Source organism: Centrocercus urophasianus, unplaced genomic scaffold (assembly GCF_019232065.1).
Source record: "Centrocercus urophasianus isolate 14NV4802_14NV808 unplaced genomic scaffold, USGS_Curo_1.0 seq_26, whole genome shotgun sequence".
Lineage (NCBI taxonomy): Eukaryota > Metazoa > Chordata > Aves > Galliformes > Phasianidae > Centrocercus > Centrocercus urophasianus.
The window spans coordinates 6,134,800-6,160,449 of NW_024884822.1; the positions used below are offsets into that span (position 1 = coordinate 6,134,800).

The window sequence follows — 25,650 nt, forward strand, 5'->3', positions numbered from 1 at the left end:
GCAGAAAAGTCTCTCCCAGGGACCCCATGTTCTGTGTGGGTCACACCATCACTGGGTGCTGCTGAGCCAGGAGTCAGCTGCTCCTCAGGGGGCACAGATCAGGGCAACAAATTACAGAAGTAAATCTCACACCAGAAAGTAAGCAGTAATGGGGATTCTACCCCACCAGGATACAGCAACAGGCTTCGTTACCCAAAGCACAAGCCATGCAATTAAAAACTGACAAAAATTAGTTGATGATTCAGTCACTTCCAAGCTCAAGGTGCCCTTCAACCCCTCAGTCTCCTTACCAGCAACAAACCAATGCAGAACAGAACTTCTGATCCTGAGTCTTGTATTAGGCCAAATAACAAAAGGGGTTTTATCATAGCTCTAATCTTTTTCCAATATACAGACATATTGAAAGAGATTACCTTACTGAAATTGAAGGAAACTGTGGTATTTTAAAACCTTAATCCCCTTTCTCCTCTGTAGGAAATAAGATAAATTTCTTGATTTCATTCTGTACAATTACAAGAAGCTTTTCTTTTATCAAAAGTTCTCCTTTTTCTCTGGCAAGGTATTTTTGGAGCTGTGCACCAGGCTTCAGCCCACTGTCTGTGTACTTCTGGGCAAGACAGGAAAGTTTTGACTGAAGGAAGACCTCACCAACACAGTCATCAGCATACTTAAGAAGCATCCCAGCAGGAGCTGGTCTGTACTGGTATGGGCAGTGGGGTGAGCTGGGGGGGCTGGCAGGAGCTGGTGGGGCTGCTGAGTGGTCAGAGAGGACCGAAGTCTGGGTGATGGGCTCACACACCACCCACAGAAGGCAAAGGGAGCCGGTGCAGGGAGCTGAGGTTGTCCCACACCTTTCCCTCCTCTTTCATCCTTTCCCATCTTTTTCAATTGTCAAGAAAGATCCAAGCACTCTTCTGCTTTTAAATTTAGCACAGATCCCTAGGAAAGAAAAAGCAGGGAAGAGGTGGGAGGAAGAACCTTTCCCCACACTTGAAAGATGACAGCTGAGGGATAAGAAATTAGTGTCTCGACATCCTACCCTGGGGATAGCCCAACTTCAATAGAAGCCTATCACATTTACAAATAAAAAAGAAAGGCTTCAGCAATAACTTTAGAAAACACCCACAGTAAAAAAATAAGTCGGCCCCCACACAAGCTGGAGGTTCACTGCATGCTGCAATGCTGCAATGCTGGTGGCTGCTGTGCTGCAGGAACTGCTGCCATGCAGCCCAAACACTGGGCTGAGCATGGCAGGGATGCTGCCCTGCTGCAATATCCTGCTGCACACCAGGTGTCTGTCTTCAATTAGTGGTGCAAATCACACTCCTCATTTTCCAGGCCGTGCTGGAGGTCTCCTCCCTCTTGCAGCTCTTGGCATTTGTGCTCCTTCTCCTCATGTCCAGATTCCAGGCTGTGCTGCAGAAGCACCAGATGACATCAGCTGCCTGGAAGAGCTTGGTGTGCCATTGGCCACAAGATACCCTGTGCACACCCAGATGTGTAAAAGTCAGGGGAAACAGAAATCCATGCAGCTTACTTCAAAAGAGGAAGAGGGGAAAGGAAGGAGAAGATGACGTCTATTTTTGGCTTCTAGCCCCCTTGATGCTGCACAGAGCAAAACACAACAACTGCTCCATGTTTGCAACTCTCTTATTGTTATGGTGTGAACTTCTGCTGCTGTTGAATAGCCAAATTCCCAGATCCCCGTGTTCTCTGCATAACAGCTTGCATAATCTCACCCTGCATTTCCTGGGTCAGCCCATACCTCCTGTTTGAGCTATCACATACCTCCAGGTATTTATAGTTCTCCTTGTCCTGCTTGTGAGCCTTCACACTGCCAGTCAGTTTTTGTGAGTGCTGTGACTGTAGGGAAGATTGCTGCCAAGTTGTAAAATCGTGCCAAGGAAGTTGGAACATAAGTTTGATTGCAAATATTGGCAAAGCTTCATGAAAAACTACAAGAAAGCTCCTCGAAATTACGGAACTCTTTTATCTGTTATTGAGTCTAATGATCTCATATATTTTTATAGAATACCTTTTTGGAATTGCATCTAATGAAATTCAAGTGAAAACCAGATTATCTCCTGACAAGTATTAATGCTATCAACAAAGAATAAGACCTAGTGAATGCTGTACTCTTAATTCCCCTGGTCTGAGCCTTCCCTGGTAGAAAATTATCCACTTCCCACACTACCTTTAACTACTTTGCCCAGCCTGGATTTAAATGGCAGAAGGCGACGATGTGTCAGATAATTTTGCACACACTATCAGATAGCCACCCTGAAAAATAAATGGGGAAATAAGAGTAAAGACACAAATAAAGAAAAAAAAGTATTTGGAGGCCATGGGGGGGCTGTCGGGGACCACCAAGAGCCTTTGGGCTGCTTCTGGTCTCCACAAAGATCGGAGATAAGGGCAAAGCAGGGCTTTGTGGGATCCCAGCTGCTGACACAATCATATCATACAACGATACGACTTCTGCATATTCATCAAACTTCAACTTGCTAACAGTCAGCCATTTTCCCCCACTAGTCTTATGGAGAGCTTGTTTCAAAACATCAGTGCCATGATGGCCAGAAGCTTTTTTCTGACTCCATGCTTGAATTTATTCCTGGCCACTTTCTATCTTTTTTTCTTTTTCTCGAGCTAACAGTACTCCTTAGCTCAAATGATTCTTCTCCCTTTCCAGTCTTTGGTGGCATTGCCCAGTGGGATCAGCTCAGGGCTTACGTTAAAATGAACTGAATGTTCTTGAGGTCTTGGTCTTGGTCACCTCTATGGATTTCATTAAAAATGCCTTGACTGGTATAGTACATCACATCTTGGATGGAGTTCCTTTCCTTGCCATGGCTCAGTACTGAGCAGAAAGACCTTGGGCAGCCCTGTGATACTTTCTGTGGGTTATACTTCTGGCCATGCCTGATGCTGTACTCACAGACATATGGTCCTGGTGAAAAGGTCTGCCTAACATCACCCATAGATGTCAGCACAGCTTACCCAGGCACCTGCAGCTGACAAAAAATGTCACTACTGCATTTTAAAGACAAGTCCACCAACAGATTTCTATCAGATGAAAAAGTTCATTCATTTCTCCTGTGCTTCTTGTTGAGCACTGGAGCATCCCCAAGGACAGAACTCCTGACACAGAGGTTCCTCTCTGGTTCTACAGCCGCTGCAGAGCAGAGCACTGTGGTCTGCTTTCACACAAACATAATGTCTGCATCAATTCGCTAAGGTGAAGCAAAATAAAACCCTGCCAACAAGGACAAAACTCAAAATCCCAGTCTGGATATGTGCAAAGACACTAGCTGCACCCAGTCAGTATTTCATCAAATTTTCTTGAAACTAAAACCTTCACATCTTCCCTCTAAACTCCTGTCTAAAATAGATATTACATGACAGCAAAACTGCAGTGGATGGAGATGTCAGGGGGATCTCTCAATCCTTTGCTCAGAAAATTTCTAAAAAGAATTTAGTGGGAATGTTCTTTGTTTACTTTGCAAACATGAATTTCTTGTCTATTGCCTCCCAATAGTAAGTGACAGCTGGAGGATCTACAGCTGGCGTCCTAAGGCTCCAGAGCCTGTACTTGCTCGCCAGCACAGCAGAATGTCTGCTGATGTCAGTATGCTTCCAAAATGATCTATGGCAATCCAGCATGGAACTGCAAACAATGAAGCAATGAAGGAAACAGCAGAACGAATCCAAATGATCCATTTTGGGGCTAATGACCTTCTAGTGAAGATGATGCACTGTGTCAAAGCTCTGATCCATATTGCTGGACCATTAAAATTCCCAGGCAATTCTTGCCAAGCAGAATTTCTGGCCATAATGGCCTGATTATGGTTTCACCAACAGCAGGCATGCCTGACCAACTAGTGGCCTTCTGTGATGGAGTGACAGCACCAATGGACAAAGGAAAGGCAACTGATGTCATGTACCTGGACTTGTTCATGGCCTTTGACATGATCCTGCATCACATCCTTATCTCCAAATTGAAGAGAGATGGATCTGAAGGCTGGATATTCAGTGGATGAAGAATTGGTTAGATGATCATAGCCAGAAGGTTGTTGTCAATGACTCTATGTCCAGGTGGAGGCTGGTCATGAATGGTGCCCCCCAGGGTTCCATTCTGGAACAGAAGGAAGGGATGCCATCCAGAGGGACCTGGACACACTCAAGAAGTGGAAATGTGAGAATCTAATGAGATTTAATAAGGTAAAGTGCAAAGTGTTGCACATGGGTTGAGGTAATCCCAGATATGAGTAAGAGTGGAAAAGGAACTCCTTGAGAGCAGCCCTGCAGACAATGACTTGGGGTTCCTGATGGGTAAAAGCTGGAAGGATAAAAGTACCTTGGGTTGCATTAACAGAGGGGAGGCAGCAGGGAGACAGAGGGGATTGTCCCCCTGTGCTCTGCCCTTGTGAGTCTCCATCTGGAGTACAGGGTCCATACCCGGGGCCCTCAGCACAAGAAATGGAGCTGTTGGACTGGGTCCAGAGAAGAGCCACGAAGATGGTCAGATGGCTGGAGCCCTTTGAAGAAAGATTGAGAGAGTTGGGCTTCTTTAGCTTGGAGAAGAAAAGGCTCCCCAAAGACCTTGTTGTGATCTTCCAGTACTTGAAGGGAGCTTATAAGGAGAGGGGGGACCAAGTTTTTACACAGTCTGATAGTGATAAGACAAGGAAAAATGGCTTTGAACTAGAAGAGGGGAGATTTAGGTTAGATGTTTAGAAAGAAATGTTTGAGTCAGAGAGCGGTGAGGTGCTGGAACCATCTGCCCACAGAAGCTGTGGATGCCCCATCTTTGGAGGCATTAAAGGCCAGGTGGGATGGGACCCTGGGCAGCCCAGGGTGGTGGTTGGCAACCCTGCCCGTGGCAGGAGGGTTGGAACAAGATAATCTTTGAGATCTCCTCCAACCTAAGCTATTCCATTCCACGGTTCTATTACTCTATGATGATTTTCTGTAAATAACTGTATAGCTTTGGGCAGTAATACTCTGCCACTGAAATTCTTTCCCCAGTGATCCTTGAGTGATAAGAAAAAAATCACAGAACGTCTACAGAAAAATCTGTTCAATATCTGTAAAGGGAAAAAACCTTTCAGAAGGATATTCATGGTGTAGTTAGTGCTAAAATAAAAACTCAGATTTAAGCCAAGGCCTTGCATCCTTTGTGTTCAAAAAATGCCACGAAAGATTCATATCCACTTCACTTTGAAACTTGGTCAAAACAAGCTAAGAAGACATGTTTGTAATTCATGCTTTTTTATCCAAATACTTTTTTCAGGATTTTGTTCCCTTGCTGGTTCTGTTTGTAAGTGTATGGGAACTGTTGAGTCATGGCCTGAACCACTGATTGAGCACCTGGGGAAAGGACCCAGTCAGCCCTGGGAGCACAGGTGAAGGTAATTCAGCTGCGTGACCCGAAGGGCTGCAGCCTGGCTGCACCTCTCTCAGACCTCATTTAAAGGCTGACTGCTCCTGGGGAAGGATTTCTTTCTGCAGATCTCTCCTTGGTGAAGCTTTCCCCTGCAAACCTAGAATCTTCTGATACAGGTGAGCACCTTCTTCCCTTCCTTTATAATATCTTTCTACTGTGCTGGTCCTTCTGTCATCACAGCTTTGCTGTAATGCCTTTCCCATTGTATTGATCTGTCCAATTGCTACAGTGAGCACCATGATCTCATGTGCCTACACTGCTTGCCTATTTCTCCTTAAGAGAAAAAACAAAACCAAAATTACACCCTTCAGATGCCCTAGAAAAGCCAATAATAGTGGGTTTTACCCATTCACCTAATTAGGTGGAGCTCAGTACCCTGCCAATGCAAGGAGTTGGCTTTGAAGCCGCATGCACTACCGCTGGGAGACGCTGTGTTTCAGTCCAGCCCTTTACCTCTCATCTCTGGGCCAGACTTTGCAAGTTTGTCCAAGCAAAGTTGTTCATGTATTGAAATAAGCTATCTTTTTTTCTTTCAAAGCAGTAGTGAGGCCCTTCCTTGGCTGTGGCAAGCTGCTGCAGCCAGGATACAGATCCCAGGTTCCTGTAGCACCCTCCTGCTTCCAGCAGCACAAATAGAGCCAGGATGCAGCACCTTGCAAAGCAGCCCGTGATCACCTCCTCTCCAGAAACTGCTTCCTGCTGGCTTATGCAATGAGTTGTTTCCATGAGCATGGGTATGTGTGCAAGGGAGAAGGAGAGCAAAAAGAAATATTTAGCGTGGTGTATCAGTGGCTGAGCTGGGCCCAGGCTCCCGCTGCTGTTCCTGTATGCTTTCTGTGGGCTTCATCAGGGCAGGCAGTGAGCTCATCCCATCTGTGCCCTTTGTCACCACTGTCTCTCCTTCCTCCAGCAGCCACCGCTGTTCCATGGGGAAAGGTGGTAGTGAAGGCGTTCGTTCCCCGCTGAAGCTCAACACACCTTTTTGACACCAAAGGATGGCCCTGAGCCGGGGAAGAGGTGGGCGAGTAGCGAGGAGGGGCTGCGCTTCCAGGCTGCTGTCTGCAGGCTGTCCAGGTGCCAGGGCCCAGCGTGCAGCTGCTTGGGCTGTGCGGGAGCAGCCGCAGCACAGGGCTGTCCCATCCTGACTGCTTTGCTCTGTCTCGGGAATTCCGTGGTCTGTGTGGCTGCCTTAATGCCTAAGGAAGGATAAGAGATAAGAGGAACAGGAGGAGGCAGGACAGCGGAATTTTACCTGCAAGCACAGCAGTGAAGACTCTGTACTGGCAGCGTGGCAGGCAGGAGGGCTCCAGGACCTATATGACAATTCAGGGCAGCCTCTTTAATTTATTCATTGTTTCATTGCTTCTGGAAGTAATGCAACGCAGTCAGCCCATCCACCCACATGAACACCAAAGCCTCTGTACCAGTGTCTCCTCTGCTCCTGGCCAGGAAAGGGAGAGGAGGGAGGAAGAGCTCCTGCCAACACCTTACAGAGTAGAAGCAGCAGTGCAGCGCTACAATCCCTGCGCACACCTGCTTCGCGTCAGACCCAGTGGGGCAGGAGCAAGGTGGGCACAGCACATCTGAGCCGTGCTTCCCTACAGCCAAGAAGGATTTCTTTTTATTCCAGTGCAGCTGCAAGCCAGGGAGCTGCTACAGTTCTGCAAAATGAGGAGCCAAGCATTGCAGTGCCTGTTCAGATTTACCGACCCCATCACTCACATTCCCCACAGGGGCCAATAAGGCTCCGCAGCCATGCTCCAGCACTGAGTGGCTGTGCAGTGATTTACGGTGCTCTTCTCCCCGTGCCTTGTGCACCTTCAGAGTGCTGACATGAGTGTGTTTGATTGGGTTACTTATTAATTCTGTATTTATGAGGACAATGAAATTCCAGTCCTCAAAGCTGTGCGCTGCTTTTCTTCCCCCCTTATCTTGTTTCTCTTGGCTCTTCTAAAAGGAAAATCAGGATTTGCTTTAGTTTGGAGAAATGACATTGGCATCAGCCCTGTCTGAGAAGGCCTCTTTGTGCTGGAAAATGAGTAAATAAACCACTCGCTATAGCTCTCCCAGGAGAGATCAACACTGCTCTGTGCTGAACATTGCACCTCTGGACGGAGATGGGGAATACAAATACCAAAGGGATGTACTTGACCCAGACGTTCCAGAGTTCGTCTGCTCTGATCATCACTCAATTCTACTTCACCTTCTCTGCTGTGACAAAATTTCAGAATGTGGTTTATCCAAGAATTCAAGCACTGCTGAGCTGTGTTCCAATCCCCTTGTGCAGTACAAGTGTTTAATGATTCCCAAAGGTATGAGCTTGTTGCTTTGCTTTAACCAAATGTCTATGCACAACAAAAGATATGCAAGCAATATGTTTAAAAAAGGAAGCAGCATTTTTCAGCTAATTATGGCATTTTGTTTTCACTCTGGTGGTGCACAGGACTCCTGAACACGTGCTGGAGTTGTCCAGAAAGCCTTACGTACTGCTGTGAATTATTCTGCTTATTTTTGCATTATGTTAGCTGAGAGCTCATTGTAAATTCACTTGTTAGATCAGAAAGATCCCCAAATCCTTTCCACGCACAATATTTCACACCACAGCCTCTTAGAACTGTGAATTGCAAATTCATTTGTATATTTATGCTCATAGATAAATAGAAATTCATATTTATATATTACACAATTTGTGCTGCAACCAAAGAAACAAACCTCTGCATATGACACGTGAGTTGCAATCTCAGCCTTTGAAAATTGAATAGGGTATGAATTTCAGATAGCATCCACACCTGCAGATTTCGATTTGCTATTTGCATGTGTCCTGCCTAGATTGCAATTGATAGTACACATCAGAAGTGAAATAGGTGGATCCAAAACGCCAAAAGTATGTGTTCTGGCAGTTCCTCTGCTTACAGAACACAAGTTTTAAAAACAGGAAAGTGAAAATCTTCTTCACAACTGAATGAATATTTAATTCTACCACTCCTGCCCATGGTACAGGCAGATCCAGCTCTAATTAATCTTATCTCCTGCCTCTTCATGACATCTTCCAACCATACTTTGCACTACATCTTACCCTGCTCAAAGAATGGGTATCTCCATCACTTCATGTAGAGTTCAAGAGCAAAATTGGTGATGGGAAATCCTTTCCTCATCTCTTGCTTCAGGGTTTAGGGAGAAAAGAGAGTGGCTGTTGGGGTTTCCCTCCCATTGTGGCAAGGCAGTTGAGCTGCAGGCAGCCTGCCCATCCCACTGGACATGCAATGGGCCCCAGGTGTGCTGTGCAAAGCCTCTCCCTGTCTGCTTGTCCAGAACACCACAGTCTTCACAGATCAATTGAAAAATAAAGAAAGGATGAGGGCTCCTCCCAACTGGCCTGTCTGTGTGTGCTGAGGGGGTCTGCCTCTTCTCACCACTGCTGTTTATTGTGCTCTGCTCCTCCTCTTTTTTTTTTTTCCCCATTCTTAATACAACCATGAGAAATCCCGAAATGAGAACATTAGAATATTCTGGCTCTGAAGTTATCAGAAAAAAAAAAAATGAAGAAATGGTTTCCTCTCTGGAAGGCACTCACAGGTCAGACATCCAAGAGCGAAAGCCTGAAATTTACCTTTAATGAAGACAAGTGTAGTGTTGGCAATTGGAAAAGCACCAGTGAGTTGGTTGTAGGCAAAGGAAGAATAGTTTGGACAGACAGAGCTGAAGAATAGTCCAAATATTATCAAGATTGGATGTGGGGAGGGGATAGAAATCCAAGTCCTGTTCCACCACTCCTGAATCCCACTGAGGCTGAGAGATTCAGTCAGCTTAACTCAGAACTGCAGACCTTTAGAGTGGAAGCCCACCCTGCATTCAGCACAAGGACTCTCTATGCTCTTCCTGCCGGGGTACAAGACACAGCTGCAGCATCCCTCTTGCACAACTTCCCCCCATGTGCAGAAGCTCTTAGTCAGGAGAAAACAACTCTGAGGTTGGAAGAGTGTGAACCAAGCCCAGCCCCCAAGCTTCTTCACAGCTGGGTTAGTATGAGGCCAGCCCATAGGTTTAAGGTATTTTAGCTACTGGGCACAGGATTTCCAAGCTACAGAGCAAATGTGCGTTACATCTTGAGAGGACCTGCCTTCAATCTGAGCTGAGTCCAAACTGTTCTGCATTTAATAGAGAAGCACCAAAGAATTCAAAATTCCACAAGTGAGATTAAGCCCAGAAACTACAATTAGTCACCTTTCCTTTAATCCCTACGCCTCCATCACCAGCAGTGCAATATCCACACAGGAGAGGAAGTCATGCTTATCTGCTACAAAGCCAAGAAAAATAGAAAGTAATTGTGTCTGAAGTGCTGGAGTGCAGAAGTGTTGCTCAGCAGCCCTGGGTGCCTTTCCCTGCAAGAGGAGTGACACAGAAAGGCAGGAAGGAATGTAGCTTGTGCATGCAGTGAGCTGAAGAGAGAGGACCCACTCTTATCTGTACAATAACTCATACAAGCTAGAAACGAAGAAGATGTCGTATACAGAGTTAGTTCTCATGGAGCATTTTATAGTGTTTATCACATCTACACTGACAGGATTGCAGCAAGGCAGGGCAGCAGTCCTCAGACTCATTATTTATTTCCACGGAGGACTTGTTTGCAGGAGCCACATGTTACAAACGTGAGGGGGGATCTGGAAATGGGAGTACTTTCACAAAAACTATCTTGCTGCAGCACTTAATAGCCCAAACAGACACCACTCGCTCTTTCTCTGTGCTTAGGCCAGTGGGCTGGCCAGGTAAACACTAAAATCATGGAACCTCAGAATTTTCTGAATTGGAAGGACACGCAAAGATCATCAAATCCAACTCCTGGCTGCACACAGGACCACCTAAAACTCAAACCATATTTCTGAGCATCTTCTAAACACTCCTTGTACTCTGGAAGGATTGAGGTCATGGCCAGTGCCCTGGGGAGGCTGTCACAGCATGAAGCCCTCCACCACCGGTGGCCCTTTTCTCTTCCCTGCATGCAGCCACATTCCCAGTGCTTGTTTCTGCAGCTCCCAGCCTCCTTCTGCAGCTGAGCAGCATCCGCCTCATCTGACACAAGCTCAGCATTGCGTTGTGTCCTGCATCCATCACAGGCAGAGGACTCCGGGACCTTAGCCCTTGAACAGCTTTTACTCAGCAGAAGATACATAGTTTTTAATGTCCTTCATAATGTGAAAAGCATGAGAGGCCTGTCTCAGGGTTGTGGAAAGCCCTGCCCTGTCTCCCATTCATTACACAGCCCAGGACTCTTTCCAAAACTTAAGAAGGGAGCTGGGTGCAAACCAGACACAAACCAACAGATCAGGCACAGCTGGAAGTATGATTTTTTTCTCCAGACGGGTTCAGCTCTGAACACAAACAGTTACCAAGCCCTTAGCTGCAAGTATGGAGCCATGAATCCATCTACCACCAGAACCAAATAGCTCTCAGGCAGTTGCACAGAAACACCTGCAGATTTTCTTTCAGAGAATAGAGCTCATTCTGATATTATGGAAATAACTGCTCTTTTCTGCCTTCCTCAGTGCTCTGCCTCCACTGCTCGGTGAGGAGAAGGCAGCAAAGGATGTGGCCCAGCACAGAGCCCACTGCCATCCCAGCCACACGCAGTCCTCTTGCAAAAAGCACTGTGGATGTACAGGATGTGTGGACGTAAAGGATGGATGTGTGAGGTGTGGGAGCTTCACACTCCCTAGGATTCCACAGTGCCATCCTTTGCCTTTCATTACTTCAGGAGCAGCAGCACCAGCCGGTGGGTCTACAAAGGCAGAATCTGAGGAGAAGTGGCAATGAGAGCATCTCGGTCCCTCTGCTAGAGCAAAGGGAGGGCAGCCTCCTGCAGGGTGCTCCCCCTGCAGTCAAACTGTTCTTCTCAGAAAAAGCAATGGGACTTCCAGCATGCATGCACAACTACTGCCTCCTCCCAGCTGTTTCCTGAACACGCCTCTGGAGAAACTGTGCACTCCAGTACGTATCTGGGCACATACAAGCACTGGTCATTGGAGCACCCTAAGGACTTCTGTGAACTTCTCCTGCTCCCTCCTTTTTGAACAGTTAACCCATCAGCTATTTCAAATGCAATGCAAAAATAATCCCTAAAGAAAACTCATGAGAAGTTCTCTTCCCAGTGACTCAAGGTATTTTGCAGCAGCTGAGAAACAAACACTCACCTTAGCACATGAGTTGATCCATTTATTGTGGTGGTGGAACAGGGGACTGTCTGCCCCAGGATGGAAGGCCTTCGGTATCGCTCATCACCACAGCACAGGATGATGAGGAAGGCACGTCTGAAAGACTTGTTCAGGAAGGCATAGAGGAAGGGGTTCAACCCTGAATTGATGTAGCCCAGCCACAGGAAAGCTGTCCACAACTTCCCCGGCACCGTATAGTTTATGAAAGGGTCTACTATGTTTGTGACAAAGAAGGGGGCCCAGCACAGGCAGAAGCACCCCATGATGATGCACAGGGTCTTGGCAGCTTTGGTCTCGGTCTTCATGCGATGCGTGCTGTGCTGGTCAGGCTGGTGCCGGCTGTCAGCAGGGGTCCCTGCGCGCTGCAGCACCCGGATCTGCCGGGCGTGCTCCCGGGCAGTGACGTAGATGCGATAGTAGGCCAGCACCATCAGCAGGAAGGGAAAGTAGAAGGCCACCACAGAGCAGGTAATGGCGTATGGCTTGTTGACCATGAATATGCAGTACGTGGAGTTGGAAGCCTTGTTGAACTGCCTTTGCTGAATCTGGGGCCGGGGGAAGAAGGACAAAGAAGGGAAGAAATTCAGTGCTGCTCCTCCGATACCAGCAGTCTGTTTGCTAGGAAGCTCCACCATCACTTTGCTATTCTTTCTCCTCCTTTCCCTCTTCTATAAGCAGTACTTCACTTACCTGCTGCTGCCCCTCCTGCCTGTGCTCACATCATGGGCTTTGCTGTAGGACCTTCCCATGATGCAGCTCCAGCATCCCAGAGCACGCCTCAACCTGGCTATTGAAAATCAGCCTGACAGCCCAGACATTGCAAAGAGTAATAACTTCACTTGATGCTGTGCTTTTTTTGCAGCGCTCACTGACCTGTACATCAGAATATGTTCTTATACCAAGAATGCTAAAGCTTCATCTGCCCAAATGCACTGGAGAAGGACCACATAGGTGGCATGGGTCTGGGCTGCTGTGGCCTCAGAAGACAAGGGTCTGCATCAGGTACAGGGCAGTGGGCAGCAGCCTTGTAAATCCCCATAAAGACACCTTCCAGGAATTCAGCGGGCCCTCTGAATCAGTCACAAGGGGTTTCTCCTTTAGCCTCCCTTGCCTTCTTTTCCTTGAATATTGCTTTTTAAAAGAAGATACAGCAGGGAATATACGTAGTACCAAGACGGTATGTCTCCTAAGCTACTCACCAAATCAATGATGCCAATGCTATTCCAGCCTTGCATGATAGGGAGGAAAGAAATAAACGTCGGGATTACCCAGCAGCCTCCAAGCATTACAGCAATACGCAGTGGAGTCATCTTGTTCCTGTACACCAGTGGTTGGCAACAGATAGCATAGTACCTGCAAGGAGGAAAGCAAGAGAACAACCATCACTGAAGGAGACCTTCAGGTCTTCTAAAAATAAAACTGTAAAGCCTTTTCTTCAGCTTGTTTCTTCTGCCTTTTGAAACAGTGGTAAAAAATGATTCTATAGTCTATTTCTATTGACTTCCTCTCAGACAAGGAGCTCAGAGTATTTTCACAGCATGAGTAAATAAGGTCTCAGAGTCCCTTGCAGGGAAAAGCCAATATTTTCTATTTTCCAGCTAGGGAAAATGAGGCACAGATTAATGCTGTGGTTTGTCTGAAGTCTCTGAGCAAGGGAGTGACCTCCCATGTTGCCCTCCTCTCCTCCTGTGCTTAGTCACAAAGCTGTCTGCACCCTCCTTACCACAATGAATGAGTTCACCTTCCTTCTATTTAGCCATAACTGAGTAAATGTTGGTGTTTTTCTAATGGCAACGGACATGTATTTTGGCAAAGCTGCAAAGGTTGTTATTGCAAATTAACAAAGTGTTTCATAGTTGTGAAAATGTCAGTAAAATTAAGTGTGCTTTTCCCTAACTGAGTTCCTTTTCTTCCTCCCTATTCCCTGGCCTTAACCTTCAGGCACAAGAAGAGCTCAGCCCTGCCCATGACTTCCAGGCTTTTCCCCATCAAGAGAGGTGCCCTGCACTTGCCTTTCTTCTCCCTGTTATTCTAACACATTCACAGTACAATAGATTCATGTTCTTAAAATAAAACCAGCTTTGAACAGAAAATATCTTCTGAGATAAAAAATCAACTTGCCTGTTTGTTTCCTGTGCTATCCACCTGTTATTAGATTTCTACATCAAGAAGGTGTATCAAGCCTAAAAACAGAAATCCATCTCCAAAGTTAAATATGCCCACAAGCGCAGCAGATCAGCAACCATATCATCCTATTGCAAATTTCTGGAGGTCCTGACCTGGCAGCCTGTCTTAGGTTCCTAATGAAATATTTTCAAACTCCAGAGTTTTAAATTTCAGCACACACTGCAGGTCAGCAGTGACATCCCCACTGCTGAGATAGGGAGCTGGAGGCTGGAGGCTTACCCATGCTCACACTGGAGACCAGAGCAGAGCCAAGAAATGGTCCTGACTTTCAATCCCCTGCTCCTTGCTCTAGCAGTCTTGTAGTTTCTTTGATTTGAGCTTGACAGAGTAAGGAAGATCACAACAGAAATCTCACTGGGTAGACTATGAAGACAGTCAGTCTGCAAAGGTACTGTATGCAAAAACCAAGTTTAGATATGTCCTTGAACTATCTCTTGCTCCAGATAATTGATAGGAAGTAATGTCAACACTCAGCTACAGAACATCAGACTTTTTCTTCTTGACCACACAGACGTAACAAGGATATTTATAAAAGGACATTTTTTGCAAAATGTTTTATAATTCAGCTCATAAAACAGCATTAAAATCTCTTTACAACCAAAACGAGTCTCACTCTAAAGGTATAACTGAGAACATTTTCAACTTCCTTTTAAAAGTCTCCAGGGATCCTGCAGTTCAGATCTCTACATCTAGAGATGCCGGAAACTACTGGTTGGAAACCACTGGCTTGGCTCCAGAACACAGCTGTTCTGCTGCAGAAAGCAGGAATTGCTGTGAGGTGGGAGAGCAGTGGTCAGCGCAGCCCTGCTCTGCCAACAAGGCTTCCTGCACAAATGCCCCTCTGCTTCCCCTATAGATGCCTCTTGCTGAGCTCCTGGCATTTTCACTTGGCACAACCAGTAGATTGGAGACATCACAAGCACCCATGAATTCTCAGCTCTTCTAAACAACACCATACAAAATTTAGCTCCGTGCCTGATGGGTGTATTTTCCCAATGAATTAATAGTTATTGTCTAGTAGATGTACCTGCCAGATTTTGGAAGCACAGACATTCTGCAATGTGGTGCCCATCTGTGTACCCAGAGGATATCAGTACTGCACTGAAGAAGTGGCCATAATTTTAACAACTATTTATAAAAGGAACTAATGATCTCTGTCAAAGAGATTTTTTTTAAAGTCAGGCTTCACACCAAGACATAATGCGTATGTAGCCCATCTAAGTCTGCTTTATGAGGTCAGTAGAATCATAAAACGGAGACATTAAATTAGCACACATACACTAAAACTGAACCACAAACCTGAAGAGTAGCCTTTGAGAAATTCTAAGTGCCAGCAGCCCATTACAATAAGAGACAGATAAAAGCACGCACGTGCACATCTTGTGTGTGTGTATAGAAGTGACATCCTTGAGGTGCATGATTTGTCAAGAGCTGAGTGGGAACTGAAAAGTTTGTACTGAACAGGCAGAAAAATCTAAAAATTGCCAAATTTTCTTCAGAAATTAAAAACAGTCATGTGGAGTCAGCTAAATTGCCTTATTTTGATAAAATTAGAAGATATATTTCATACAGAAGGTTGAAATAAAATCAAAGTGTCAAAAGAAAACATTTTTAACATCTCTTTGAAGCGAGATTCAAAATGTCACGGGGGAAAAATGTTGAAGCAAGCATTCAACTATTTCAATTTGATCATTTATACCTTGTCTTCTGGTTTCACGTACGCATGAAAATCAGTCTGTTTCTCTGAAAAATTTTGCTTTCAAAGAAATGGTGTATTTGACAGTAAATGTTCTCTTAGGACATTGTCTGAAATGCTCCCTCCGTGGAGCAATGCAAACATCCATAATTTTCAGTGGATCCAATTCCTCTGTTCACTGACATGGTCTTCACATCCCTCTGGCAGCACACGGAGAAGCCAAATAATTTGCAGTAACAAGATTTAATTAGTTTGCCTTCAGTGGGTCCAGATTTGAACAGGCGAGGTTACCCAGCCTCAAAGATATGCCAAACTCAACTGGAGAGGGCCTTGGGGAGCCTGATTGAAATGAAGACAGATTTGAGCTGGAAGAGGAAGGATGGATCAGAGATTTCCACAGCTCCCTTCAGCCCAAACTTTTCCAAGTCTATCAGACAATGAGCGTCACCACGGTCAAGTTGCAATCTCTTAGTGATTTCCAAGGGAAGAATAAATATCTCTTTCTTCCTGGGCTAATTAGCCACGTTACACTGCACGTGTAACCTCACTTTCTATTACTAGAGATTATCGAGTTCAGATTTCTCATGTTCTTCAGTTTCCTTCCCCAAGGAAATAAACTGACCTTTGAATTCAAACAGGTATTTTCAGTAACATCTTTGACTGCTTATTCAGACAGATGGTGCTTCTCTTGGCATTATGTGCAACTGCTCCTCCAACTCTAGACCCAAGGGAGATCTACCTGGCATATCTGTTTATTTACTATCTGAGAGACGCCTACTGCAAAGTCCTACCCAGTGCTGGACATCAAAGGATTCCTGTCACACTCCTGATAGCAAGTTCCTGCAAGCCCCAAGAGGCCGCATTTACTTGTGGAAAGGGCAGAAGGAGAAATTCAACAAACAAATGGAGAGAAAAGCCAGGACACCAGCTACCATTCCAGCTGTTGAATCAGCAAACAGAAAACCATGACACACTGCTAATTAGCTACAGGAGGAAAACAATTCTTCCAAGCAGCTCAAGTCATTACATTTCTGTACTCCTATCTCTGCTGCAACTGACAGCGTTACGCTGGCTTGTACATGCTGTTAAAGGCCATTAGAGTAAAAACTATGCCTGTAAAAATGACACCGTAAGCTCTCATATTTCTTCCCTCCCAGTGATTCAGCAGCAATTTTCCTCCACTTACATGTCAAAAGATCATATGCATATTTTTTTGCTAGGTGCTGCTGCCATGACTCCTGCTGTATTCGGGGAGTTGAGCTGGGTTCTTCCTGCCCCTCCCCTGTTAACAACAGCGAGGTCCCGCAATCAGAACATGGGTGATAATTTTGCTGATGGTGAGTGAGGCAGAGGAGCACACAGCTGGCTGCCCACTGCTCAGCAGGACTCCATTCAATGGCCCAGAGAGTCAGATAACAGCAAACTGTGTATGTTAACAGGAGACACTGAAGTCACACCAATTTTTGCAGTAGCTGATGATTTGATGCAAACAATGGTTTTGGTATTTAAGCAGCTATTTATTCACTGAGAGAAAAGTAATTATATCTCCAAGATTATCAATAGTTTTAGTCAAAAGTTGAAATAAGGGCATATTCTACATTTCTGCTTCCTTTCAAGCTAGAGCTGTTTTCCTGAGCTCAGAAAGAATATCTATTGGGTACTGCTGTGACAGTATGATGGATGAATATAAAATGCAATATATACACATGATTAATACAATGTCCAAGTTGAGTTAAATATTAATTCTTACTATTATCAGCCAAGATCCATGTTTTTGCAGTTCCCTGGAAACGTTAAGTTCCCGTTACCTACAGCAGAGTAGATGATGTGAACATCCTCTCTTCTGCCCCTATTATGACATTCTCAGCTGAAAGGGAAATGCAAGGATCCCTTCCTGGACTTGCAGATCTTCCAAACAGCTCCATAAAGCAAAGGTTATTACAATGCTTTTCCTTTCCCACATCAGACATTTACCACATGTGAATGATTCAAGAGCTAACATTTTACAGATGGCTGAAACAGAACAAAATAGTTCATGGAGCCATAGTTATGGCCTTTATGGATATGGGATATGTTTGGCTACCAAGGATTTGTGCTCTACCCAGTCTCTGGCTCTGAAACATGTATGCAACTGTCCTTTCTCTTCCAATCACAATGACTTTGGGGGCACTCATTAGTGCCGAATGGATTGATCCCCCAGAGTGAACCTCATTTGCTATAACAGCCTCATGAGCTCCAAAGAAATGAGGGGTTGGAACTTGATGATCCCTGAGGTCCTTTCCAACCCATTCTATGATTCTATGAATGCAGGTACACCTCTGGTATGCATGAAAGCTATAAATGCCTCTCAAGATTCACTACCCCATGGAGCCAAATATAAATGATGCCCAACTGCTATAAGAGCAGAATATTTTATCCTTCCCCAACAGAACTTGAATTTTCCCTGCTGGTGAGTTCATCTTCATGGTCGGTGCTACATTTAAAACCTAAAAGCAAATATAAATGCATAACACACGGTACACCAGTGACACATTTGTACCTAACAGCCTTCAACACTTTGTGCAGAGCAGGCACAATATCACATTCCTCAGCAGCAGGATCATGGACAGCTTGTCTAATGTTAAGTTTGTGTATATGTGAAGACAGGATGTGATGGATAAGAAGGAAGCTGTGAATGCAAAGAGAAAATATGAAAATGAAAATGAACCACAACTATATTCTTGCCTTGTATGACTGAACACTGAATCTGCTGTGTAGGTCCAAGGCTTTCGTGGAAATGTAAGCATTGTAAATCATGAGTGTTTGTTGTTGCCTCTTTGCCTGGACAAAAAATCTTACAAACAAACATGCACACTCTGACCGTCCTGCCCAGGGGAAAAAAAAAGAGGGAAATAAAGGTTCTTCAATATCATATCAACTTCCAAGTGATAACACCTGCAGTTAACACAAGTTTATAGATTATAGGCTCTTGGAGACAGTAAAGGAAAGTGAAAGGGCTGAGAAACAGCGTGGCATTTCACTACATTCCTGACTTCCACCAGACAGCAGCAGAATTTAGCTGTGGCCCATGGCAGGGATGGCTATCTGCAGCAGTGATATCTGTATACTCACTAAGCAGCAATAAGATGAGACTCTGGTTGTAACCAGACCCACTGTCAAGACCAAAACCAGAGGTTCAAGAATCCAGGTAACCAGCTGGGCCAGCAGAGCTGCCATTCTCTGCGGTTTAAGAGAAGCGGGCACTGATGTGGGCACAAGCTCCTCGTCAAGCCTGGGACTGTGTATGAGCTGCCCTGGGCACATCTCCAGAGAGCAGCCAGGCATCCTCAGCTCCTGCCTCTTAAGGCAGAGTTTGAACCACTCTGCTGCCTTCCGAGCATCACAGAACCTAATTATTTTACTGCATGAGATAATTCCTCCCTTGGAAAAAATTGAAGTATCTCCCTAGTTTTCAATCCAATCTTATTTAAGTTATGAGTATGCAGATACTACCCTGAAAGAAGCTCCTTAGACATCACAGACAGACAAATACACACCCACCTTTACAGAACAGACGGGGCCATATGGATTCCCACATAGAAATCCATTTGGTGTCACGTGTATGTATTCCATGATATGCGTACCATAGGATTTGTCATTACTGAGGCCAAAATGAGCAGAGGAAAACTTTCTGAGTACTGTAACTGTTTAATGCTCTTAAAGAGCACCAAAAAGCATAAAAGGGGGGTAGCAAAACTAAGAACCCGAGCAGAGAGGCTCCCCGGCAAACTGCTCCCAGCCACGGCTCAGATACAGAAGCTGCTGAATGGAGCAGGGAAAAACCTGTGTGACTGAGAATGGCATGTTCTTCCTCTCCTGCAGTCAAGCCGGACTGGATCAGGCTTCAGCTGAACCCTGGCAAAGTCAGGAGGTCCATAGAGAGAGAGCCTGAAGTTGCTCATCACTGTGCAGAATTAAAACAGTGCTAGTGACTTTGCCAACATTCCTGTAAAACCACATTCTAAATTCCACATAACCAGGCTTCTACATTATTCTGGGAGAGAATGGCTCTTTTTTCTTTTCCTTTTTCCTGCTGAGCAAATAAGCCATGATCTCTGACTGTACCAAACTAAACAAAGTTATGCATTGCTGGTCCAGAAGAAAAATGTCCTAAAATGATTATATCTAACAAAATTAAATTCTTATTAGAAAAACAACGGCCTGCTGGTGTTGAGATAATTACACTGAGAAAAAATGCTGAAGAGAACAGTTAATTGGAATTGGATAAATTTAGCTAGTAATACAAACAAACGTATGTTGCCAAACGGAGATGCAAGGCTCCTCCACAATCCCTGCATGGGTTGGTGTGTGTGCAGGACTACTGTAGGCAATGATGGCAAAATAAGTGTCCATGTTTCTAGTGGTTTGGTAGAGATAAATAAAGGACAGTGCTTCTCGCAGGCTGTGCCGTGACCATCTGCCCTGTAATTTTTGGTAATGCTTTCCAACCTGAATTCTGCAGACCTGTGTTAGCTTTCTCTCGGCGCCATCGTGCAGCCATGTGCCATATCCCACGCATCCCCTGCCCACGAGGCTGGGACCACACAACCAACTGCAGGAGACCAAGCACTTTTCTGTCTGAGAAGGACAGGGGGAACTCATGGCCTGGTTCGACACTGGCACTGTGCCACACAGCCAGCCTGTTGAACTCCCAATTATTTACTGATAGCTATTTAGAATGCAGCGAGGCTGCCCGCTGACACCCTGTCCCTGCAGCTGCAGCCAGCTGATGTCCCGAGGCACACAGCTGGCTGCAGCTGCCTCCTCCCTGTCCTTCAGAGGACCAAAGCCCTGCAGCCTGGCCAGCTGCAGCCCCTGCCCCTGTTCTAGGGAAGTTTAAGGCTCTAAAACATCACTTTTCTCAAAGGATTGTGCTAATTTGATGTCTGAACAGTACATTAAGGTTAATTAATGTTTGTAAATGGCGCAACAAGCATCTGTCACTCTGGTGCTCCAACACTCTTTGGATACATCTGCTTTGCTTTAGCCTTTATTTAGCAGTGATTATGTGGTATGTTTGGATTCAGTAAGATTAGCCTCATGTACACAAACACACAGCTAGGTCTGTTCTGTTCTGTACACAGCAAATATACCAATGTTTCTAACACACCAGGCGAGCAGCAGCCAGCAGAGACACAGCCCTGAAGGAAAGCTTCCATGGCTGGGACACACCAGGAGAGCTGGAGCAAGCAGCAGCAGCCTACAGGATGCTTTGGGTGTGTGGGTAAGCAGAGGAGCCATGTGTGCATATAAGGCCAAGAATACAGACATTTAGGACTGTTTCTCTCTGTTGTTTTAGTGAGTGCTTTTTGGTTTTCTTTTTCCATGAGGCTTTGAGAAATAATTATACTGCAAATTGTATTGCAAATACTGGAGAAGAAAATTGCCTTTCCTGGCAGGTGAATTCTATTTGGAGAGATTCTATCATAGCTTCTTTGTCTATATATACACAGTGCAGCTTTTTTTTTTTTTATTGCATCGACAACAAAGAATGGATAGATACGCATAAAGCATGCAACAGATAAAGAATTTGGGATTAATTCTATCATTTATATTAAAATACGGAAAAAAAAATAAAGAAGTATTACCCAGTGACATCAGAATTTGGATTCAGTGAGCCCTGATGTACCTCTGATACCTTGGAGACTCATTTTCAGATGAGCCATTGTCCCTAAGTCTCTGCAATGCTTTTCTCCCTGTATCTCAGTGGTAACACTGGCTCCTCCTGCTCATGCGGTGGTTTTTCCAGATTTCTACCAAAGTCTGAGTGAACTGAGGGGCAACAGTGAGCACATGTGAAGTAAAACTCTGCAGAAGAAGCGCTGGTCCACAGGCAGCTGCCATAAGTGGTGGTGATGGAGAATGGCTGAGGTTGGGCTGAGCCCCCATTGCACTGCACCCATCTATCTGCTCTGGTCTTCCCATGGCCAGCTGCTGCCCGTTCCCTGCTCCCAGTGCTCCTGCTGAATGTCAATTCTCACCGGAGAAAAACACCTCCAGAACCACACCAAAATGCCCCAGAAATGCAAGTTTCTACCAACAGCTGATAAAGGCCGAGGATGTGCAGATGAGAGGAAGAGAGACACTGCTTGAGAGCAAAGCAGCACCTGTATGGTAAACACATGTGAAAGAGCAAGAGCGCTTGTGTGCCCTGAAATAATTCCCTGACATCTGGCAATTTCAGGTCTGTCAGCTGCCAGGTATTACTGCTGTGCTGCTGAGTCGCAGCCAGTGCAGCTCTGCTTCCTCAGCCTGGGCTTGCAGTGACCTTCAGCACTCCCATGGCTCAGCCCTGAATGCACCCCGTGTTCTTAGTCTAATATGGCCAGCAGTGGGAGTGACGAATATTAGGGAGTCTCTCCCACACCCTTTGTGATGGCAGCTCTGGATCTGGCAGAGAAAGCTCACAGCTCTAGGGGCCAGAGAATAAAAGAGCACCCAATGAAAAAATGTGGTCCTATCCAGGTGTTCACACTCTCCTCTGCATGTATTATTTAATATAGAATAATCTAACCTGTCTCATTTCATTATTTTTTTTTAATATATTTCCAGTTCCAGTTCCTTCTACTCAGTTGGGCATTTGCAAGACCTGCCTCTGACCCGTTCACAAAATAGAGTCTTCCTATGTATGACTGCAATGCCTCTTCTGCGTCCCCACATGGATAACGCTGCAGCAGCAGTAAATCCAGGCAGCACCCAGCATGGCTGTCCCAGCAGCATTGGGCACAAGGGACAACAGGAGCTCACAGTGTACCAGGAACTGCAAAGGGGAAAATGGGCAGGAGGGGATATTTTGCCTCCACAACCTCCTGCCTTCACTTAAGAGCCTGGGGAACCAAACCCCAACGTTTTACACAACAAGTCCACATCCAGAGCGCAGTGCATAACAGCTGCTTCACCACTAATTGGCTCAGAGAGGCAATTTGTCAACAATTTTAAGATAATGAGCATCTTCTTTGCATTCCAGCCATCTCTGTTCCCAGATAAGGAAACACGCCGTCACTGCTGCACATGAGCTGCTATCGGGATGCACTACGGGGTGGTGCTGCCCCTGTGTCCACACCAATCAGTGTAGAAGTTAATCAAGTACCTTTTGGAGCCTGGCTAGGTACAGACCCTTTGGATGAAAGTTGTTATTTAAATATTAGTTGTGCCAATGGTGAGATTGATTATGGTTATTTTATTCCTAATAGTAATACTAAGCGATAGTATTTTTAAAGTTGTTGAAATCTTTACACAGAATGCAACTGAAGGCTTTAAATACTGCTCTTTAGTACAGCTGGTCAAAATGTTTTATTCTAAGTATTTATCCTGTGAAATATGCTTCCAAGTCTGGAAGGTTTTTTTTCAAGTTGAGAAGGTCTGTTGTTTCCATTTGAAAAATTACAGCCATCAATAAAACAAAATTGTTTCATGTCATTTCTTCAGGATTTTGGCTTCACTTTAATTTTGCAAGGAAAGTTTAAATAAAAAGAAAGATTTTCAAACTTTTCTCCTACAAAGCCTATGCACCTTTCTTGCTCTAATTACCTCCTTGTTAGTCTTCCCTAGCAGATACCTGCATACAGATGCCTCAGCAAAAAACCTATAAAATCTCAAGGCAGGAGGGAGGTTGTTTTTTAAGTCTTTCTCCATATAAACTATTACTATATGTCAAAACGTGTCATTCAGTAATATGGGTGTTCAACTGGTTAACAGCAGATGAAGGAAGATGAAGGAAGAGCAGCTCTGATTGCACTTCAGAGATGTGTCAGGTTTGCTTTGACAAGGGATGGAAAGACAGGCTACTAAATGCCTCAGCTCCCAAGCTCATGAAGCTCAACATAACCCTTTCCCTGCCCTCCTGCAGCCCCAGCAGTGAGCAGCACCCAGCACTGCCATTATAGCAGAAATGCCAAGTCACAGCCTGAAGCAGTGATTGAGCACCTGGTGGGAAGGCAGGGCCAACCCAGGGGAAGTCAGGTGCATGCAATGCAGCCAAATGGTCGGAAGGGGTAGAACCAGAATCCACCCCTTCCCAAACCTCATTTAAGGGTTGGCAGTGGAGGTGAGGGTATCTTGCTGGAGAGCCCTGCCTACCTGAAGCCTTCCCAAGGTAAGCAGTTTTTTTGTTTGTTTTTGTTTTTCCCCTCTTTGTTATTGTATCCACAGCTGCTGCGCTTGAGCTTATCCTCAATTGCTGCAGCCTGGGGCTCTGCTGTCCTGCTATCATTGCTGTGTTTTCTGTTTTCCTTTTCCATCACATTATAGTATCGCAGCCACGCGCAGCAATTTCCTCACTGAAATAGCAACCTGCACAAAATGCACCTCCTTCTGCAGCTCTTTTCTGTGGATGCATTTTTAAGGTTAATTAAAATCTTTACTTAAAAGGAGAAAACATGCCATGTCTGATCAATAATGCAAACTCTGCCAAGCACCAGGTGAGAACCCACCTTGCTCTACCAATATAAATCTCATTTCCTTCAAAGTCTTCCTATGCTGATGAGGATTCAGACCACACTTTCCAAACAGAGCTACCAAGAGAGATTCACTGCTGCCCAGCACCCAACAGGATCAGGCTGTTATGGGTAAGCAACAACACTGAAGAAAGCCAAAGTGAAAGTTATTTGCTCTGCTGTTCTGCTCATACCTGTCCAGTGATATGCAGCATAGATGCAGGATCGATGCTGTGGTGAGCAAGACATCAAGGGATGTTCGGACAAGACAGAACATCTCTCCATAAATCCAGTTGTCCTGGACCAACTCAATGGCTCCAAACGGCATCACCAGTACTGACACCAGCAGGTCCGCAAAGGCGAGAGAAACAATGAAATAATTGGTCTTGATTTTCCTGCAAGACAGGTAACAAAATGAATAACTTCAACACAACATCCTCCAATGTGAACAGAGATCTTGGCTTGTGATTGGGTCTGATTAGCTCTATCATGTAAATATCTCCTCTTCAATGAATGTCCCACTTCATATTGTCTCCCTCAGCTCGCTTGTGGTTTTTACAGCTTAACAGCCCCTGCTTCTCCTGCATGAACACATCTTTCTGCCCACATGCAGGAGGTAAATAAATGCCCACAGGCCTCTGCATCTGGCTCAGCCTTGTGGGATGCATTGGAGAGTCTGGGGATGAGGGGGGAGATTTTAACTTGTATATTGTGAAAATCCTTCCAGAAAGCACTCTGCAGAACCTAGACTGAAGCTATCATTTTAACTTGAAGAGTACTTCTAGAATCATAACAATAAAATAGCATTAAATCCATTAAGAATCCCACGCAGAACACGAACAGAGGCTGCTGAATTTCTAACTGACAAAGCCCAGGGGCAGCAGCCAGCCCTGGGACAGGAGTTTTGCAGGAGAGCCCCAGGCTGCTGGGAACATTTGCTGGATGCAGGAGGGCTTGAGCTGCCCATTCTTTGGAGGGGGTTGTTAGAAAGGTAATGGGAGACAGAATTGAGCACTGTGTTCAGCTCTGTTTGTAACTGATATATCTGGTTCTGGGGGATGGAAACAGCGGTCCCACCACCACAATGCAGATCTGAGCTCAGGGGTGCTGAGCTCAAGGAGACAGTGTGACATCGGCACAGCTGGTGGTGGCACTTCATCATCTGTGATCTGGACTCACAGCTGCATGTGTGGGTCTCCCATTTGGGATGTGGCAGCAATGGGGGCTGCGTGGGCTCACCTGAGCTGCCTGTCCCGGCACACAGCCACCATCACCAACAGGTTCCCCAGGATGGCCATCAGGATAACTGCAGAGATGAAGGTGAGCAGCACAATCTTCTCTGCTACGCCGAACCCCCCCCCCCCCCTCCGGCGCCCCCCCCCCCCCCCGGCGAGCGGAAACAAGAAAAGAAAAGACGCATCAGAGCCTGGGATTGCAGAGCAGAGGGCTGCAGGTGACCACCTGCAGAACAAGAGGCAGCATGGCATTTATTTAGGAACTGTTCCAGCATTAGGGGAAAGAAAACACATTTATTAAAAGGAGGTGCGCAGTCTTCCTATCCTGAAAACAATTTCTTTCTTTTAATGAAAAGAAAGTTGGGCCAGGTTAAGGTTAGGTTGAATATTAGGAAGCACTTCTTTA

At 45.5% G+C, this 25,650-nt stretch overlaps 1 protein-coding gene across 1 annotated transcript in view; it reads right to left on the reverse strand.

The window, feature by feature from the left end:
* The window catches only part of HTR4 (5-hydroxytryptamine receptor 4), a 56,152-nt gene extending 30,791 nt beyond the window's left edge, over nucleotides 1-25,361 (reverse strand). Inside the window, exons 1-4 of the mRNA XM_042826203.1 lie at nucleotides 25,249-25,361; nucleotides 24,204-24,404; nucleotides 12,852-13,005; nucleotides 11,632-12,197 (exon numbers count right to left, since the gene is read on the reverse strand). Coding sequence (XP_042682137.1) covers nucleotides 11,632-12,197; nucleotides 12,852-13,005; nucleotides 24,204-24,404; nucleotides 25,249-25,307 — 980 coding nt within the window. The 5' untranslated portion in view covers nucleotides 25,308-25,361. The remainder of the gene's footprint in view (nucleotides 1-11,631; nucleotides 12,198-12,851; nucleotides 13,006-24,203; nucleotides 24,405-25,248) is intronic.
* Between the last annotated feature and the right edge of the window lie 289 nt (nucleotides 25,362-25,650).